Here is a 21,069-nt window from a genome sequence, read left to right as displayed (position 1 = left end):
TGACTGCACATGACTCAGCAACGCTGCCGGCTGCTGGCCTGCTGCTTGCGCCACTATTGCTCGAGTGACCGCGTCAGGCGCGCCGGTGTCCGTTCCTCCTATTTCTGCAAGTGCCGAAAAATATCTGTTTGTGTGGATAATTCTAAGCTAATTAAGAGGTAAGGCAGACGTTTGACTAAATAAGTCATACGAACGTATGCTTCTCGCTTAGTAAAAATGGCTTATCAAGTTCACCTTGTATATTATATTCGTTTGGTTTAGTCAGGAGGATATCTTCGTCTAGAAACTCTTGATCTAGTTAGAACATCGAAGTGGTGTACGAGCGTTATGAGTTGTAATGATGTGTGCAATTGTTATTATAAAAAATATAATTTCGTTATGTTGGGAAACGTGGATGTGAAGAACCGATTCGACCCTTCTCCGGACCCGCCTGCGGACTCAAACGCAAAACACGCACAACTTAACCAGTCATAAGTCCTTCAATACTGAATGGATGTGCCTGAATTTTCGAATATAAGTAAATATTATCAATACGCTGCGATAAAAATATTTACAAATTCAACATAACTTCGTTTTCAATTGAAACGAATAAACGCGCTTTTTAAGCGACCTAACCACTTATAAATCCTTCAATACTGAGTGGATTTGCTTGAATTTTAGAATTTAAGTAGATAGCAATACGCTATCGATACGATAGAAATTATTACATATAAAATTATTACAGAAACGATAGAAATTATTACAGATTATACATTACTTCGTTTTAAATTAAAACAAATAAACGCAGTTTTTAAGCAACCTAACCTCTCACAAGTCCTTCCATACAGTACAGATCTGCTCGAAATTTTAAATACAAGTATTTATCATCAATGCCCTGCGATAGGAATAATAACAGATTTTTGCATTTCATTGATATCAATTAAACCGAAAAAAAATTTCGGTTCGGATGTGCCGATTCGGTGAGCTACGAGTGCATGATTTGGTTGCCTAAAATGACGGTTTTTCCGTTTTAATCGAAAGCGATGTAATGCAAAAGTCTGTAATCATCCTTATCGCAGCGCATTGATAATATCTAATCATATTTTAAATTTCGAGCAGATCCGTTGAGTATCGAAGGATGAGTGGTTAGGTTGCCTGAAAATTTTTTTTCGTTCTAATTGGAAAAGATGCTATGTAAAAATCTGTAATTGTTCATATCGCAGCGTCTTGACAAAATATACTTATATTTCAAAATTCAAGCAAATCTGTTCAGTATTGAAGGACTTGTGAGTGGTTAGGCTGCTTAAAAAATATGTTTATTTGTTTTATTTGAACGATGTTGCTATGTTTACACCTCCATGTTAGATCCGCTTCAGCCTCAACCCCGCTCGTTCAAGGTCACGTCTCGTTCACGTACAAACTTACTCGTTATTTTCGATGACGATGAATTCCTCGACTCTGCTTAATTTGAACATTTATTTCTTTTCGAACATCGTTGCAAGAGGATGCAACTTACAAGACGTGATCTGCTTCAACCAAGAATTTCCGAACCAACGTTATCACAGTTGAGAGCGTTATCAGCTCGTACTCTATTATCTGACCTCCCCCAATTTCTGCTAACTAGTCGCGTTGACCAAGTCTAGAGATATGTAAATATATTAAATGATACATAATTATATATAAGAAACTATTTTTCATTTCTTTATGTGTATAATTCTGAGTACTTTACTAGCGTTTTGTCCCATATCTTCACACTCATATACGTAAAATGTTTTGTGGTAGCTTGACGATCGAGTAGGAGGTTTGATATCCAGCAATTCAATCGAAACACGTGTGTTGAAATTAATTTTTCAAATTGAAAATATATATACATTTACTAAAATTTTAATGCGAATAAATCAATATATTTAAATTTAGAACGTTTCATGATATAGCCTTTGGAAAGCGATACAGGTAGGTACAATTCATACATTATGACACTATAGCGGTTTGTACAAACCTGACGCTAGACGAAATGAAAGGTGAGCAGGTGCAAAGAACAATCGCAATATGAACAGGAACAAATGACTAATATTTGCCAGCAGGTTGCAAAGGACAACTGTTTAGTCGTCAGGGTTCAAAGGACAACCGTTTAGTCAGTAGGTAGCATATGATAACGTTTAAGTCGGTAGGTTGCAAATGACGGAATTTACCATGTACTGCGTGTATACGGTCAATCTTTGAAATGTTGAATGTTCGCGGCGTGTGATTTCGCAATATTCTGCAGTCTTGATGTATGAAGTTCGCGATGCTCCATGTTCTGCTTTTTTATGTTCTTTGCTTACGATGTTCTGTGAGCACGATGTTCTATGCTCGTGATTTATTATGTTATGAGCTCAGCTATACCTTATCTCGCTTATCACGACGCTATCGTGCTCGCTTCGCACGTGACCCACTGGTGCGAAGTTTACTTGAATATCTTCAGTACGCAGACCTTAAATGACTATGAATAATTGGCGAGCATAAATTATATGTGAAAATTTAAAGTAATACCCTGCTATATTATAGATAATTTTCCCAACCAACTAACGCCCAGATGATGAATCATCGTGGACGGGTCCAATAAAAAATCAATCGAAAATGGGTTTTTGCAGTAAAATTTCATATGAAGAGAAGAAAGTTCATCTAATTTTACCGAAACTTCGTAAATCAAAATTTAGGGTAGAAATAATTATAGTTCTGCAGTTTAGGGCATTAAATCTCCCGCCAGTCGCCGAACTCTTCGTCTGTGACTGCGACTCTGACACTGTGTGCGCTGAGCAACAGTCATGTGCGAGATGTTGGTTTCAGTTTGCCTAATTGGTAAGCATGCCAGAAGGCACTGGCTAATATTTTCCCTGATTTCGAATTATTTTGTTGTCCCTTAACACTTCAGATGCAACGAGACGTTGTCGTGCGTATAGTGGCTGGTTCAATAATGTTCATTAAATCAATGTTAACGTGAAATACTTAATTGCACAAGAAATTATATTAACAGTTTTCATCACACACGACAACTGTAGCACAAGAAATAAGCATCTATTAGCTTCAGTCCAATTAAAGGACAAGCTTTACGAATCAGAAGATGCTGCTTGCAAAACCACGTTCCAACTTCCTACTACTACCTTTTCCTATCCGCAATTTCCCAGCACAATTTCAATACTCTCTAAACATTCTTACAATATTATTCTACAATTCAAACATTCTAAGACTCATTCAACTTGGCATCGCATTTATTAAATAAAAGCCCAATACCTAACAATAAAATGAGACGCCTGTCGGAGACCACCACTGCCGTGCTTCGAATGGAATATCATGATCCCTTCCCTCAAGAACGTAACCTATAACAGCCTATTAACAGGTATAACACTTCTTGACTGTAACATTATCACCCGCAAGCCAACAAACAGATCACATCCATTGAATTAGATCGGTCAGCCCACAGGACAGTAGCCTGACGTAGTATGGCCCAGCATCGTCTGCCAATACGCGAAAAAATTTTACACCACCCGGACGGAGCGCGCCGGAGCCTTATAGAGTTTTAGTGATTATGATGCCCGCCGCCGACCCATCCGTATCTGCCCAGTGTGTCGACTCAGCCTACGGTCGAACGGTTACTCGTCGTTATAGGACGATAAAGTTTGGAACCGAACTATGCTATCTGAAACCTAACCCCAGATGCTGTGAGCTAGAAGTTACTTAATTTAACGAAGCTGCGGAAGTCACTCGTCGATGGAAGATAGATTTTTAAACAGAACTACGCTATCTGAAACCTAACACTGATGTTGTGAGCTAAAAGTGACCTTCTGGTGATGCACGGCAGGATGCATGCAGTTCCACTGGCAAGCTGGGCTGATTGGTCGCAGTCCGTTGTCAGCTAGTTACAGTTCGAGCTAAAGTCAGGGTATGAAGTGATGATTCGGTGCAACGTTCAGTGGTGGACTATCATTACACTCTGGGCTATTCGCTTCAGAATACGGTGGCGTTAAACTCCTAATATTTAAATCAAGATGATGTCATGGTCCGGTTACTGACGGTTGGCCTAATCCACAGCTTATAGTTGGTCATCTTGAAATATGCTAGGCGTTCCTTTCAGGGCTGATCGGTGCACAAGTTTGGTGGTGCACGGCTGCATTTCCCAATAATATAACGTTTAATTCACGACCTCTACAACTTTCAAATCACTGTTCAGTGTCAGCGGTCAATGGTATTTTGGTGCAGAATGACGAATCGTTCTTACTAATAGCGATTAGTAATCCTTGAGGGTTGAGCACTTAATCAAGGTAGAATTCGAAAGCTGAATATGTATACCGGCTTTAGCACAGAGATAGTATATTTATTGAATCGAGTTGTATGTGTGTTACCTTGATGAAGAAGTCTAGGGTGATCACACAGTGAAAGATTTAGTTCATAGGAACGGCCAAGCAATGCCGAACATGGTTTGGTGGGGGCTGGCACTGGGAGATCTTCCATTCAGTATACCCCCACTGCCTGTTGTTCCACGCTGATAGGCAATCTAACGTTGGATCGACGCTGAATAACACTGATGTAAGTGAACGAGACCGTCGTAAGTTTTTGGATTACGATAAATTTATCTAAAACACTAAAATTGAAAGACTCGATCGCTTCTATGGAAAGAGCTAAATTCAAACCTTAATTAACGCAGTATTCGTTCTTATTCATAAATTTCCCGGCTAAGCAAGCATTTTCCCGAAGTTTCTCTTGTAACGACGATGTTATTCCCGTTGAACGTCGTGTCTAACATTGCTTTGTTCATGAGCTGAAGCGAACAGGATTAGCGGAATAAAGTAAATCGTACATACCAGATTGGATTGCGTACCACTACCATGACAGAAGACGGCAGCTACCCCTATGTCAACAACGTCGGAGAAATGCATCGGTATTGCTATCCTTTTGTTTGGAGATGATTTAGTAAGTTATTTGTACGTGTAAAGACCGGGTTTCATAAAAAATTATAGAGTAAAGTTATCACCTATTAGGCTATTAAGTGAGGCGGAGCGCGAAGAAGTCGCTGTAAGGTTGATACTCCATTGTTCAGGCTCTGCTACTAGCAGAGCGCTATATTGGGCTCTCTGACGTTCTTACCGTGACATTCTAAATTAGGCCGAATCAATCTGATTTAATTATCCTGCATCTATTTTTCATCATAATTGAGCAGCGTGGGTTTTCGTGGCTATCCTCGCGGAAGGATGTAATTTATGTATTTATTTGTATGTCGGTTCTGTGATTCCCTGTTGCGTTGGTATTACTTCAACATGGTAGCTGGAAATGGCGTGATGGAAAATACTACAAAGTATTTCTTTGTAGTTTTTTCCTAAAAAGTAGTAGAATGGAATATTTTCTTTAGTATGGCTTGAACTTTTGGTAAAGTGGCGGATCTCAATGGAATAAGCGTGATTGTGCTGCTACTGGAGAAATTTCGTGATTTGTTGTTATTTATGACCCTCTCCACTGAAATGTTTCCTGAACCTAACGCTGGTTGCCATGGCAGATATGTGGTGGTTTGTGGTGACGGTGCTGGTAGTGCTGTTGACAGCGTTGATATTGCACGTTTGGAGGAAACAGCATTACTGGCAGAGGAGAGGAGTACCCGTGCTGCCGTACCTGCCTCTGGTTGGACATACCATGTACAACTTGAACGTGTTCAAAGTGGGGCACCTTTGGAGGTATGAGGTCAGTACGATTTTAAGAGAACGAATTGTTTCGACAGCAGAAATGTGTAATTAATAGGGTAGGAATAACGTGTTGGAAAGTAGCTCGCCTGTCCTCCAGAGTTGTCGCTGATAAATTTATCCATGCTTGATGCGAATATAATTCAATATTTTTAGCTGTCTTGCAATGACCGCGTATGAAAAATTTTATGTTACGAGGAATAGAGCTTGTGATGAGTAAATTATTACTCCGAAATCTTCTTGAAATTTGATGACATTAACAGTCTGATTTGACGTTCCGCATGAGAATCCAGAATATACAGGAGCTTCTTACAATCCGGTGTTTTTTGTATCTTATATATTTATTAATGGGTGAGATGCATTCATCGGACATCAATTTTGGCACTAATAGTTGGCACATTTGAGACTCAAACAGCCTCTAACTTCCAGGAATACCTGAAGTCTCGCGAAGAAAGATACGTCGGGACTTACGATTACCTCACGCCTTCTTTATCGATACAAGACCCGCAACTTATCGTCTCGATATGCATTAAGGATTTTGACCACTTCGTCGACCGCCGCAACATGGACATGACAGGCACAGATACTGAGGTGATGAACGACATTCTCACTAACGCAACAGGGAATCACTGGAAGCACATCCGAAACCAGCTCACTCCCACTTTCACCTCTGGCAAGATGAAGGATATGTTCCACCTCGTCCAGGAACAATCGAATACTTTGATGAGCAGCTTGAGACAGCGCAGAGATGCGAATTTTCTTGTGGACGTCAAAGAAAGCTTCAACAGCTTCACCATGGATGTAATAGCTTCTTGCGCTTTTGGTCTGGAGACGAACACGTTGCGTGGCGAAAACAAGGAATTCATAGAAAAAGCAGCAGATATGTCCAAAATTACATTTAAGCAAATGGTAAAGTTTATCTCGTTCGTGCTATTCCCAAAACTGGTAAAGTTTTTGCGTATCAGCTTGGCATCTCCTTCCTTGATTTATATGGAAAAAGTGGTTCGGGATGCAATGGATGCCAGGACCAAAGGAGTTCGCCGAGGTGACTTTTTGGACCTGCTGCTGGATGCCAGGGAATCGACGAAGGAGCAGGAGGGCGAGGTCGATCCCAAGGGGGCGAAAAGTACGTTACTGGTTGGAAATAAGCTTGCTAAGATGTAAGGTAAAATAAACATTTGGGCGCCTTATTGTAACCCGCTTTTCCATCACTAATGTTTCGTTTTTAGCAACGAATCGGTCGGAAGTGTTATTTTTTACTTCGATTCAATGGCTTCAAAGACTAATTTTATCTGGCAGCGTGCGTAATTTAGTAAAAACTAAGAAGTAAAAAATTCTATTGACATTAGAAAAATATACATTTTTATAAAGTACCGTGTGGAATCATACAATCATTACAAATAAGTTCTCTTTAACAGATGGTCCGTTGAAATCATAATTGAATGGGCAGACATTTGCTTGGTCCATTTCTGAAGGACTTGAACATAGAGTTTACATTCGTTTTCATGTAACAGAAAGTGAGGTGACATTCGGCTGCAAATGACGAAAACTAAGCGATAACAGAAAGTGATCTGACATTCTTTTATACTCGCAGAAGGTGGATTGAAGGACTCGACCATCGTGGCGCAATGCGTCCTCTTCATCCTGGCGGGCTACGACACCACAGCCAACACCCTCTGCTTCGCCGCAGCGCTTCTCGCCCGCAACCCTCAATGTCAGGCTCGTCTCAGGGCGGAGGTCGCGGCCAGAATTGAGCGTAACGAGGGCGGCAAACTCACCTACCAGGACGTCATGGAGTGCAAGTACCTCGATGCTGTACTCAGTGGTGAGGGCAGACGTCACCATCCATGTTGCCATGATTGCGTCTCGTTTATCTGTCTTTTAAGGATTCAATATGACGATTCCAGTGAGCGATTTTAATCCTATTTTGATGGAATGTGTTGATGTAGTTGCTTGTGGCGCCAATGCACTTGGTGTCTCAAAAAAAAGGGATAAGTGGAACGGAGAAGTTCCATTTTGAGGCAGCCAGAGGCGCTCTCCAAAGCGCAATATTAAACAGGGATTGAAAATATGCAATATGGTAATATAATACTTTTGTAAATGGTAGTTGTGCCCTCATATGAAAAGCCCCCATTTAATATCAGGTTAGGCTAATAGAATGCGTTAAATGTCGGCATTTTGGAGGCCATGGCCCGAACGTGACAAGAGACAGGTCTTCAAAGCAACTCCTGTGTTTTAGAGGTTGTCTCCTACGAAGCAAGACCGTTGCAGTTGGAGTGAGGGATATGATCCTAGGTTGCTGTGCGTCGGGGGGGGGGGGGTGATTAGGATTGCCGAGTATTTGTGTGTGGCTACATCCTATCTCCTAACCTGGGACTAGTCAAAGATACCGAGAGGAGGTCCGTGGCGCCGAGATAGAGGAGATAAATATTAGTGAGAGAATTGCCATAGGCGACGATATTTGCACTGAACATTGAAATACAAAATGATCAAAAAATTCAAAATAGACCCACCAATCGCTAACTAGAAATCGCCTGATACTAGTACCCTAGCGAGTTTTGATTGATCGGGCCCTGGTGCGAATGTTGAAAAATAGTGATGGGTGTTGAATGGCTCGATTTATGGCCATGTAGCGATTATGGCTGTATATGCGGAGTGCAGGAGCCGCTCCAGGTTCTCGACCGCAATGAATGAGAAGTAAGGCGATAGAATACGCATAGATCCGGGTTTCCTTGGTTGAGCGACGAAATCAATTAGATGGTTTTTACACACGGCCATGGTGGTGACGGTGCATACAAGGAAGGTTGGTGTGGAACTGGAATCCTCGTGTGTGCGTCTAGTGTTTCAGGTGAAATGTATTCAATTTAATACAGCATGATGTAAATAATTTTGAATTCATTGAAGTTTGCAACACGACTTTTCTTATACAAACGCAACTCATTGTGTGTTGGTGTTCCACAGAAACGCTGCGCATGTATCCTCCGGCGCACCTGCTGGAGAGGAAATGCACCAAGGACTACAGGTGATTGGTGATGTGTTTGTGGTTCTTCGTTTGCGGTGCTGTGACCTAAGGCCTTATGGTGAGTTTAGGACTTCGTAGTCCAAAGTCAAGCTAATGCTTGACCATGGACTATGTCGTCCTCCGTCTCTAAATCGTCGATAGGCAAGTCGCCCCGCCATTGGGTCCCGGATGTAACGTTTAACGTGTAACGTCTATCTGTCCTTCTTTGGGCCAGCTGAGTTAAGATACTGTTGCTTGTCACTTGCTCAGGGTAGTTTCCCATAACTGGACAATCCGGGATCTTTCTCAAACACTTGTCCAGTCGTCTCGTGAATGTTGCAAGGGTGAACTCCCCTCCTTTCAGCACTTCTGGCAAGGCATTAAACAGTCCCACGAAGAGTCTGTACTCTGGTCTCGGCTCGGTTATTGGATGGGGGAATCCTGCACAGTCTCCCCCTCCTTTCGCTGGAATATGTCACTATTTTGGAAGTCTCACTTTCAAAGTTGGGAGCCAGTCCGGTTATCATGTTGTTCCAAAGATTTGGACGTTAAAAATTTCATAATCTCGACCTCAGCGGAGTTACAAATCGTGTTATGTCTCGTGTTCGTGTGTCTTCCATAAAAACGGGTGGTAGTTACGTTCGTGGCATCTACAGGCAGATGACATGCGTTTGTGATTGTAGTTTAGCTGGTGAGCGGTCAAACCAAATGCATCCAATTTCCGCTAAAACACGCCGCACACTCGCGTCGGCGACAGTATACGCGCTGAGAAATGAGTAAGACTTTGTTCTTGAGTAAGTAAGAGAAATGAGTAAGTAGCGATGCACTTCTTAACCTTGTATGGGTCATCATGACCCAGTTTTTGTTGGCAAAAGGGCGTATCAGTTCCTATACGTTGTCTCCCCTCAGGGGCCTTCTGATGCGTGTCTGTGCTCGTCAGAAGTTCTATTGGATTTCACACTACTATGGGGGGATCGTTCCTGAGCGCCCCACCGCTGAGCCCGCGGTGTCTTGACAGTGGATCTCAGTTTTGGGGTTAAGTTATTAAATAGGTAGTATTCATTACATTTCCCTTCTCTGTCTCTCTCGTGCGGGCAGCCGACGTCCCGTGTAAGCGACCTCTTGTTCGAGTGTCTTTGTTTCTGTTGCTTCTCACCTGTCCCTCCTCGTCACTTCGTCTATTGAGATGCTAACGCTGCTTCTCTCCGGCCAGCTTCAGCGGGCTGGACATCGGAGACCATCCGCCCCATATGTGGGTGATGATTAATTTGAGACTTTAATAATTGAGACCTTCCACCTTGCTGGCGACTCTATTTTTTGACCTCCGGTGCGAAATAGCTTGATAGCTGAAACGTCAGGAAAACATTCTACTACTTATTTACTTATAAGTTGTCTCACCATCCTGAGGGACTGTCGCTTGCCAGCGTCAATAGGGTTGAGAAATTTCTACCTTCGCGACGTGTCCTAATATCGTTGTAGAAGAATCGTATGTAGCTTCAGAAATGGTAGATCTTTTGAGTTTATTGTATTCCCGTAAGCAGCTCATTATCTTCCGCAGTATCAATATCAATTAAACAGTTTATCCTGCGATGCTCTAGACACATTTTAATTGATGCGTTGTGCCGGACTTCTTGAAAGTTTAACTCGAGTGTCGCCATATCTGCGTAACTTTTTGTTCTTGGTGCTTATTTACAGTCGTGTACAATGACTGCATTATCGTATGAAGGAATAAACATGTGCAGGATCTCATTCTAGGAGGAATATACGATGTGGTTTTTCAGTTTATATTTAAATACTGAAAACATTTCTACAGCCCGACTTTCATTCCATTCGGAACCGACAAAGCAGCTCACACTCGTCTTAGGAGATTCCATCTTCCAGAGATGGTACTCATTGCTCTGAAATCAACGACCTTGATTGAGACGCATATTTTATTATTTCATCAACGTTATCTAAATACAAAGTTTATTTGTATCCCGACGTGTCATTCAGAGTAAAACATTTAAAACATATTGCGGCTGAATAAATGTGGTATTTTGTTAATATGCAGTATTTTCTTTAAATGTACGAATTTGAATAATTATTAATTTTAACCTAAGATATAAGTAATGCTTTTGCGACAGCGTGCCCGACTCGGACGTGAAGATCCCGCAGGGCATGTTCGTGACCGTGCCCGTGTACTCGCTGCACCGCGACGAACGCTACTTCCCCGACCCCGACACCTTCCTACCCGACCGCTTCATGCCCGCAACTAAGAACGACATCCCGTCGGGGGTGTACCTTCCCTTCGGTATTGGCCCCCGTATGTGCATCGGTGAGTCCACTATTGGCCGTAGTGTTGACCGCGCTTCGTTCTACATCTAAATCATCTAAGATATTTTCTAAATCTTATTTTCTCTATGTTATACCCTATATTAGTTCTTGGAGTAACGAGTCAGTTCCATGACCTCGACATGCCGGACGCGTGTGCAACTCCGCATTATTTACAATGGCTTCATTTTTTCTATTTTTCAACATCCATTCATCGTAAAAAATCTACTATTTTATCCTTATTATGAAGATCGAGCTTAACATAAAGTTTAGCGTCAAATCGCACACGTCAACACGTTGTTTTCAACATTATTTGATGATCGTTAAAAAGCTTTTTTTTCTGCGGCCAAATGCTAAAAAATCACTATTTCTGTCATTGCAAAATCATACGATTCACGATGCTGGCTCATTCTTGTACCTCATTTTTGATTGGGTAATTTCTTGTTAACCCGAGTATGGATAAGCCTGTCGGCCTGCTTGTCGAAATGCTTTTGAATTATTTTATCCTATATTTTGTCTCAAGTTTCTGATACATTCAAATAAAGTTGTCGTTCATCTCGCAATTTTCAGCGGAACGCTTCGCTCGCATGGAGGCACGACTCGCACTCGCTGACCTCATCATGAACTTTGACCTCTCAGTCGAGCCGGGGTCAGAGGAGCTCAAAGTCGCTAAGGCGGCGTTGAGCATCCTGCGACCTGATCCTGCGAGCCTGAACCTTATCTTGAGGGACACGGCATCGAGTGTGGCGGGTGCCACAGGCGCTGCCTAGAGTGCCACAGGTGCTGCCTAGAGCCACAGGCGCTCCCTAGAGTGCCAAGGCGCTGCCTATAGTGCCAAGGCGATGCCTAGAGTGCCAAGGCGCTGTCTAGAGTTCCACAAGCGCTGCCTCGGATATTCTGAGTTCTACCTAAATTCTTGATTTTCGCCTCCGTTTTGATTAATTTCTTATTGCGAAATATTTTTAATTCATTATGCCGGGCCTCTGACGCGGACTATGGTCCACAGCCAGAGACACGACTTGAGTAATGTGTTGCCTTTTGTGGTCGTCGAGGCTGCTATGTTCGTCATGGGTGAAGTGATTGCTCGGATAAATTATGTTGCTTTAATAATTATGCTAATAACCTATTGGACCACATAGTATGTTGTACTACGTACTATATGTTGTACCGTAACCTGACGCTGACATGGCTTGCTGCGAGTATCGTGAATCCATGGGCACCATCCCGCGTATGCGATCCCGACAGTTATATGAATACCAAGAACGTAAAGGTTGATGGTTGTGTACCGTGGTGTCTCGAAGGCCAATAGGTAATTAGACGGTCAGTGCAGAGAGCCCTCATATGGGTCGTTCCAACGGTGGCTACGTAGTTAATGTTATGCAAAGATGCCGAAAAAATTGATATGATTAATTGAAACCCCCAACAAGCATTGAAATATCTTCCAGTATGGTAATGGTCAATAAAAAGCATGCTACTAAATAGTTCTGTTTTAAAGACGTTCCTCCATAATTCTTAATATACGACAATTTATTTCTTAGCGACCATCACAATTGGATGACGGCCGACCGTTAGATGCTCGATATACGAGCGGCCGTAAGACCGTTAAGTGAACATCTTGTGATTAGTCTACTCATGTCTTTGAAGTTTAATTAAAACATTAATTATTAAGATCTCATGACGACGTCTTTTCAGCGACGTTCTTGGTGGCATCACTCGGCGGAATCGCAAATTCCGATCGCGTGCATGATTACGAAGAGATAAGAAAAATTAGTAAGACGAATAGTGTAGATTACAAGACTAGAAATTAAGACAGAATATAGAGCATGTCGCGCCGGAAGAAAACTTTACATTATCAAAAAGATGTTCGGCATTTCCAAGATTTGCTGTGCGCTTTGGCCCAAATGCGTTGAGGGGGAGCGTCTGGGCAAGATTTTTGGCTCTTTCGGTTTTTATACTCATCTTAAATCTTACATTCTGACGCATCCAATGGTACCAAAACCATATCTGTACGTTGATTTATGCGTTCACTACAGATCCTGTAAGGGGCGGGGTGGTGTCCGGGCCTCTTCAGTAAAGTTAAGGCGGAAATTACTCAGCCGGGCACAATAAAGGGGATCGTCTGACGCAAAGCGGCCAATTATGACATTCTCCAGCTCTTATACTCATATTAAAGCTGCTTTTCTGACGCATTTAACGGTACCAAAACCATCTCTGTACGTTGAATAATGCGTTCACTAGAGATACCGAAAGGGTGGGGGGTGGGTTCTTCAACAAATAAGATGGGCGATAATTAGCCGCCGAGAGCACATAAATAGTGTTTCTGGCAAGCTACAGCTCAGTTGCCCTCCTGTTGTCGCACGAGAAGGTGTGCTAGCAGTCGCTCCCACCATCCTTGACTGGCATTAAGCTTCAGTAACGCTTAGTTTGGTAACCTTGCTACATTGAGTGGCTATTCCGATGCGCCCTGGACTTTGCCGCGCTGTCCTGAAAAGTTAACTTATTGTCACGGCAAACCTATCTCCTCCTAGAGTTCTGAAGCTACAGCGATGAGACATATACCATTCGATTCTCAATTAAAATATCTATCTTGTGTTGCTAATATTCTTACAGCAACACAATGGTATATAAAGGAAATAAATATCAATACACACATATTGGCTTTAAAATCATGTCATGTTAGCGGACGGTTAAATTTATAACCATTTTTGACTGCGCCTCTAAAGCAGGAGATTGTTGAGGCGCTTCAACCTGCGGATATGGAATTCAATTTCAAGATACAAATTACTAAAATAAAATCTGATAAGAAACTTTTCATAGATTTTGATTCACGCAATTAGCTAGAAGATAAATGAAGTATCGAGAGGAACAAAGGTCGTACACAGAGAGGTAGGGGCGGCGCATGAGCTATACAGTGGCGGAAATAGCTATACGACCAACCAGTTTTCTCTGAATATTTTTTCTTGCATAAAAAATACGGAATTCTAATTATACGAGGTTAATCTACGCTTGAAAATGGTTCCGACGATATGCGAAAAAAATTAATTTCTCAAAATATATGAGAAGAAGTTATGAAAATTAGAAAAACCAAGATGGAAATGGTTATATGACCACGATAGGTTTTTCCGTTTAGTATCTTTCTGTAATATTTTTACTTTCAAAAGTAAAGCAACATAAATAATATTCTGATTTTCGCCATTTAGGTACTTACTAGTGTACTTCTAGTGTAGTTCAGTGTCCTCACTCATATTTTTCGCTGTAAAAAAGATGCCAGAAGGAAAAAGACAGAGAACGAGAAGGCGCTGATTTTTGCCTTTGTTCCCCTCAGGGGGGACTTCTAACGCGTGTCTGTGCTCGTTAGAAGTCCTATGGGATTTCGCGCTCCTAGGGGGATTGTTCCTGAGCGCCCCACCGCTGAGCTCGCGGTGTCTGACTGCAGGTCTCAGTTGTGGGGTTAAGTTCTTATGTATGTAGGTAGGATTCCTTATATTTTCCTTCTCTGTCTCTGTCGTGCGGGCGGCCGACGTCCCGTGTAAGCGACCTCTTGTTCGAGTGTCTTCGTTTCTGTTGCTTTTCACCTGTCCCTCCTTGTCACTTCGTCTCTTTGAGATGCTAACGCTGCTTCTTTCGAGCCAGCTTCAGCGGGCTGGACATCTAAGACCTTCCGCCCCTTGTGGGTGATGATTAACTTGAGATCTTGAATAATTGAGACCTTCCGCCTTGCTGGCGATGTTAAATTATGACCTCCGGCGCGAAATAGCTCTATAGCTGAAGCGCTAGCAAACCATCATACTACTACTACTACTACTTTTGCCTTTGTTAAATGCAGTAGAAGCAAACGGGACATCGCAATGGGAAGAAAACGCTCAAAACTCATTGTACCATCAATTTTTGCTAATCCGGACGTCTACGGATGAAAAAAGCACCCTGGACCCACCCCAAAATTAACCGACAGTGATCTTAGGTGACTGTTTTCAGTGGCTTCTAAAACAGGCGCTACCTCTACTTCTATAAAATTGGCCACTGGAGTTGATGTGACAGCACGGCGCATCCGTCAGATATTGCATGACTCGAAGAAATTCAAGTACGGGAAGCAGAAAGATGTCCCTATGCTTAAACAAATGTATATTATCAAACGAATAAAATTTACTGAAAAAATGAGCTTCTTGGGAAGGGATGGCACAAGATTTATCTTCAATAAATAAAAAAAATTCAATCTAAATGGTCCAGATGGATGGCAATGCTATTGGCACCATTGGCACCATCTGGACCTTGAGCCTGAATTCTTTTCCAAACAGCAATCTGGTGTTGATTCGGTCATGGTTTGGAGGGCGTGTAGCCGAAAGGGAAAATCAACTCTAGCTATTTTACGTGGGAGACAAGATTCCGAGGCATACAAGCACACGCTATTTCACCATCTTCTCCCTTTTGCCAATGAGGAACATGAGGGATTATGTGTTTTCCAGCAAAACAATGTTTCGATTCACACTTCAAAGTCAGCAAGCAAGTGGTTCCTCGAGCAGAATATTACCCAGTCGCCGTTGCCAGCGCTTAGCCCTGACCTCAACCCCATTGCAAACCTATGGGGCATCATAGCGAGGGATGTTCACCAAACTGAGCGCCCTGTTCCAATCTGTGAGTGACCTGAGCATGGCTATCCTTTGTTCCTGGGATAAAATTTCTCAAAAGACTCTTAATTATTTGGTAAATCGCATGGGGAGAAGATGCATTGAGGTACTTAGGCGAAAGGAGGTAATATTGCCAATTAAAGCGAGTGTATGGGATCCAAAAACGGAGAAACATATCTCGGTCTTATAACCATTGGGAAGGGTGAAGCGGTAGGGGCGAGTGGTGAAGTCCTGGGCGGTAGGGAGGAGTGAGGCCAAACGAGCCCACAGGATACACAGGGTTGTTGTGGTTACTGCCGGAGAAGCTGCTGGGGCGCCGCCTGGTAAACTTGAACCGCTCGAAGGACCAATTGGGTTGCACATATGGAAGCGTAGCTGCCAGGGTAACTGCCTCCGCCACCTGCGTGACTCACACTGCCACCGTACTGCTGCATTTTGTAAGCCTTCATGTCAGGTCTGCCGTGATATTGATTGAAGTCTTGCATGACTGCACTATACGATTGCATTTTCCTTTGCATGCCCATGATCTGAGAACCTGCACAAAGGTGGTGTTCCTGCGGACCTAAACCAATGCGATGGTAGACTTTGTCTGGCCTTTGGTTTGTCTCGCACGCCATGCTGGCGTCAGCTGTCCCAGGCGGCAACGAGTAACTGCTCACTGCAGGGTTGGATTCGCTGACAGATTAACTTCCCACACTCGAGCTGCTCCCACTAATCCTGCTGAGGCTGAACGGTCGATTGCTGCCCACGTACGGGCTACTCTACAGGAAGTTCGATGACGTGACGTTCATCTCGCCGTGGTAACCCAGATTTTGCTTCTTAGGGGAGAAGGCATTGGTCGCTTTAGAAATATCGTGACTCAAAGGCAGAGGAGAACTTGGGGCACCTTGAGATCGTGAATATGGAACTGGAGGAGGCCGTGAGGAATTGTATTTATGAGGGCACTGGTTGGGAATAGAATGTGGTAGCACACCGTGATGACTTGGAGACTGATTAGGATGCGAAGATTGTCCGACGCCTGCGTGGTATAAATGTGACGACTGAGAGAACGGTAATTGTCCGCCAGAAATATTTTGCGGACTTTGAGACGGAAGAGGAAAGGATGAAGCAGCAAGAGACTGCTGAGCGTGCGGGGAAAGTAGATGAGATGACGGTTGAGGATGTGGGGATTTTAACGAGAGAGGAGATAATTGCGATAGTGGAGAAGGGTGTGGAGATAGCTGAGAGCGAGGGAATCACTATGGAAACATCACTCTAAACTGGTAAGCAAAGATTCGAATAAAATACTTCAAACCAACAAGTATGTTATCGCTGTTCGAACTTTACTATTTTACCGGGAAACGTTGATCCGTAGGGCAGTCCCGTGGAGTAGTACGGTTGCTATGCCGTGCCCGTATCGCTGACGAAGGCATCATTGGTCGAATACGACCGATGATGCCGTACAATACGACGGTCGTATTGGTCCATGTAGTATTATCGCGGATGTAGTTCTGTAACTGTAGCCTCGCCTCCTCGAAAGAACTCTCACGATTTGCAAAGCCGTAAATTTGTAGAAGGTCGTACTTTGAAATTGCCGTGATGGTTTCCACTTGAGTAACGTTGCTGCCAGCTCTTGGCCGTACTGCTGCCGCAGCTGCAGCCGACCGTACTCTTGACGTTACTTTGTAATCGGATTGTCGTCTCATTAATCGCTGCAAATCTGGTAGCTTCTCGTGTTATCTCGAAATTGAATCACGGCCAGCACGACCGTTAATTGCGTTGATGTTGGCCGCACAGTAATGTCGCGAAGTCATAGTCATCACTTGTAGATTGTAAATGGCATCGTAGCGTCACCGACGAGTCATGGTTACACTCGACTAGCTGTTAATATCCGAAAGTAGGTGAAGCCGCTGGCCTCGCGGCAGCGGCCGTAACGACTATTGCATGATGCACCTATAATAAGAATATTTTCCCATGAAAACAGCACATGATGCGCTTAATAATATTAATTTCCTATAAATCTCATCCCATGTGCTTGATAATAATAATAACTCCTGAATCCCATCGCACGATGCGCTCAATAATATTAATTTCACATAAATCCCATCGCGTGATGCATTCAATAAAAATAATTCTACATAAATCTCATCGCATAATGCACTTATCAATAAAAATTTCTCGTCGCATAAGTTACTAATAGATTTTTGTCTTGATTTCAAGGTTATCCGTAGTGCCTTTCTGGCCTGACGCTCATGCGGCCAACAGGGTTATTTAGCGATTTCATCATTTATTAGGCTGTTGGCTTGTCGTCAATTCTTAACACTGCAGAACATCCACAGCTTGTGGGCTTGAACTCGCAACTCTCTTCTTCAAATTTTCTTTGCATAACCTCCCGGCCTCCTTGCCGATTCTGACCAGAAACTGGCGCACAGAGCTGGGATCGAACCCGCGCCTCTCTGCTCCAATCTTGTACTCTGAACTTTAACCACAAGGCCACCTTAGATTATAGATGAATGGAATTAGAAAACGAAACCCTGAAATGGTGCTCAGGTCACGCAATCGTAATAATTAATGTACAAGTTTATTCAAGTCTACGAGTTTAGTTTATCTTGACTCACTATGTCGGTAGTGTCATTGATTTGCTCAGATATATGCAAACGCGAAATTATACTTAGTAAATAGTTTAGGTGTGCACAAGCACAAGTTACTAGGAATATAATCGCGGAATCAAACAACGACTCAAACGTAAAGAGTCAAACAGAGGACGGTTGTTTGGTGCCCAAGGTAGCTGCCTCCTCAACGTCAATCTCCGCGAGGCGTTCAGTGAATGGGCGTCAGTGGGGAGTTCGAGGCGTCAGTGGGGAGTTCGAGGCGTCAGTGGGGAGGCGTCAATGGGGAGGCGTCAATGGGGAGTTCGAGGCGTCAGTGGGGAGTTCGTCGTACGACCGGGTTTTCATGTGTGCACAGTTTGGAAGTGAACTTTTCATGCGTGTTTTGTGAGATTGAATTAAAAAGTTCATCGACGGTTTAGTTATTTCAACGTAGATATTTCAATCATCAGTTTTCCGTAGGAATTATGAGGTACTAGACGGCCTTTAGTTTGGAACTTATCTTTTATGTTCAATTCGCAAGCAATTACTGCCTTGGTGTAATAATGTCGAGGCATTCAAGATGTTATATTTTCTGTGTTCGGTGAGGTATATCTTTGACTTTTTTTACTTGAGGCTGAGCTGTTCATGGAAATACTAATGACATTTAGAAATGAGATATATATTATTTACATTGATTATATGTTAAATAATTGCAAAGAAATACGGATTCATTATCATCTTTCATATTTCTTTTAACATCGCCTCCGTCCGGGGCATTCGAAACGACAGATTGACAGCCAAGCTAATGACATGAGCGGGTAAATGTTATAAGCGGGTAACGACATTAGCGGGTAAATGTTATGAGCGGGTAACGATATTAGCGTTACGTGAGCGGGTAAATGTTACTAGATTTTTATGGCTGAATAAAACAAGCTGGGCTGTGGTGGTATTCCTTCGTTCTGTCTCACTCTAAAAGACGCTTCAACTGCCTTATGGTGCATTGGAGAGGAGAGCGCCAAATATTAATTTAAAAATTCAATAATAGCTTAATGAATCCTCATTCAGATAAATGTTCAATTAATTTGAAATAAACAAAGAAAAACGTCATGAAAAGTTCAATTTCCAGATCACACGTTTCAATCTATTAATTCACATTATTCATGAGAGCTCTGCCGAAAATGTAAAATAGAATTTTGGGAATTCTTCTTATTAATAAATCTGGCTCAAAATTGCCCTAAAAAACCACTTGCAACTATATAATCGATAGGTAATATCAATATAGTACTTTAAATAGTATAAATAAATTCTTCCGAGAGGTTGCGATGGTTGGTCAATTAAGTAAGTCACAAAACAATAAATCTAAAATATTTTGAAATCAAATTCTAATGAAAATCGAGTTCATTGTTAATTCCCGGCACTAGGCCGGACGTAGACTGCCAATATTTTTATCCAAAACTACTCGTGTAGCTTTAATTTAACACTTTTTTATTCGTAAATGATGAAACTCGCCAGGTATGTGTAACATTCTCTGCTGATCAACAGTAAAATATATCAATTCAATCCAATTTTCTTGTGTGAAATAAATATTTCTCAAACTTCTAAAAAAAATAAAAAATCGGACGTCAGGAAGTCAACATGGGATCATACTGCTGGGCCACGTTTGCGGTGATATCTCTGATCGCTGCAAGTGAGTAAATCTGAATTATTGAAGCACGCATGTAATTTAGAAAATTAAAAAAAAGCAACATCGTCTAAACTCTAAAGCGTCGACTGCTTCCTTACGAGTGATGTTTGCGGTGTTGCTGCGACATCGAAAATAATATAAACTGTGACAGTGAAAATATCATCAACTTCCACCGCGTGTACATGTTAACTGCGACATAGCACCTAATGTTAACTCTGAAATCGTAAACAATACATACTAAGACATCGAAAATATTGCTAACAGAAACCGTTTAAACAATTGTAACCGTATAGAAATATATAACAATGACCTCAGCCTCTATCGATTTCCCAGCGTGTCGCTCGGAAATTGAAAAAATTTGGCTTCTCCGTTTTCTCTGTTCATTTTTGTATCTGCTGAAAAAGCGCGTCTAACGCAGCAAACCGCATGAATGTGCGTACTCTAGTTTTTGCGTAAATAAATTTCAAAAATATATAAATGGAACATTTTTTAACAATATATACAAATATTTCTTTGAATTGAATCTGTGTTTACCGATCATTATTCGCGTTAATTGCAAAATGTTTGCACTCGTTTGAAAGCCACAAACAATACGCGTTCAAAAAAGCTAAAACCATAGATGTATATGCAGTAGAGTATGCATAAGGCTGTTTTGAACTATATAAAATGACCATTTTGTTACAATAATTACAAATTTGTATCAAAAAATTGTATATATTGATCATTATTTGCGTTAATTGCAAAGTATTTGCACTCGTTTAAAAGCCTCAAACGATGCGCGTTCAAGAAAGCAAATATTACAGATGTACATGCAATGTTTTTGGCGTTAGGCCATTTTGAATTTATATAAAATGAGCATATTTTATATATATAGGAGAATAAAAAAGTCACATATGTAGCCCATATTATTCATGTTAAGAATAAGTCTCAAGACGCGAGCTTGTACCCTAAATGAAATGATTTTGCAATGGGAAATCTTGGGCTACAATACCAAGCAATATTTTGGCATATTCTTCTTTTTTCAAGAAATTTTACTTATTTGGCTCCTCTGACCAATTAAAATTTCCAAAATACGCCATCTTAAACGTCTATCTCCTCCTATGATTTTCAAGCTACAGCATTGAAAGATATACCATTGAATTTGTAAGAAAAATCTCTAGAGATTTTCGGGTCATTTTTCGATTTAATT

General features: G+C 41.9%; 1 protein-coding gene across 3 annotated transcripts; it reads left to right on the top strand.

The window, feature by feature from the left end:
• Positions 1-71: 71 nt before the first annotated feature.
• LOC108682242 (cytochrome P450 9e2) lies at positions 72-13,243 on the top strand. 3 transcript variants are annotated; one of them, XM_018171373.2, is made up of 7 exons: positions 72-158; positions 5,510-5,691; positions 6,120-6,816; positions 7,285-7,515; positions 8,652-8,712; positions 10,815-11,005; positions 11,572-13,243. In XM_018171373.2, exons 2-7 carry the CDS (start codon positions 5,512-5,514, stop codon positions 11,769-11,771), a joined length of 1,560 nt encoding a protein of 519 aa, XP_018026862.1. In that variant the 5' UTR covers positions 72-158; positions 5,510-5,511; the 3' UTR covers positions 11,772-13,243. The 3 variants fall into 3 exon arrangements, with proteins under 3 accessions (XP_018026862.1, XP_047739694.1, XP_047739695.1); XM_047883738.1 differs by lacking the exon at positions 72-158 and adding an exon at positions 2,759-2,820; XM_047883739.1 differs by lacking the exon at positions 72-158 and adding an exon at positions 4,525-4,545.
• The last annotated feature ends 7,826 nt before the right edge of the window (positions 13,244-21,069 follow it).

This window comes from Hyalella azteca, unplaced genomic scaffold, assembly GCF_000764305.2.
Source record: "Hyalella azteca isolate HAZT.00-mixed unplaced genomic scaffold, Hazt_2.0.2 contig13542, whole genome shotgun sequence".
NCBI classification, from domain to species: Eukaryota; Metazoa; Arthropoda; class Malacostraca; order Amphipoda; family Hyalellidae; genus Hyalella; species Hyalella azteca.
The sequence above is the reverse complement of the archived record's forward strand: the minus strand, read 5'-3'. Positions and strand labels throughout refer to the sequence as shown.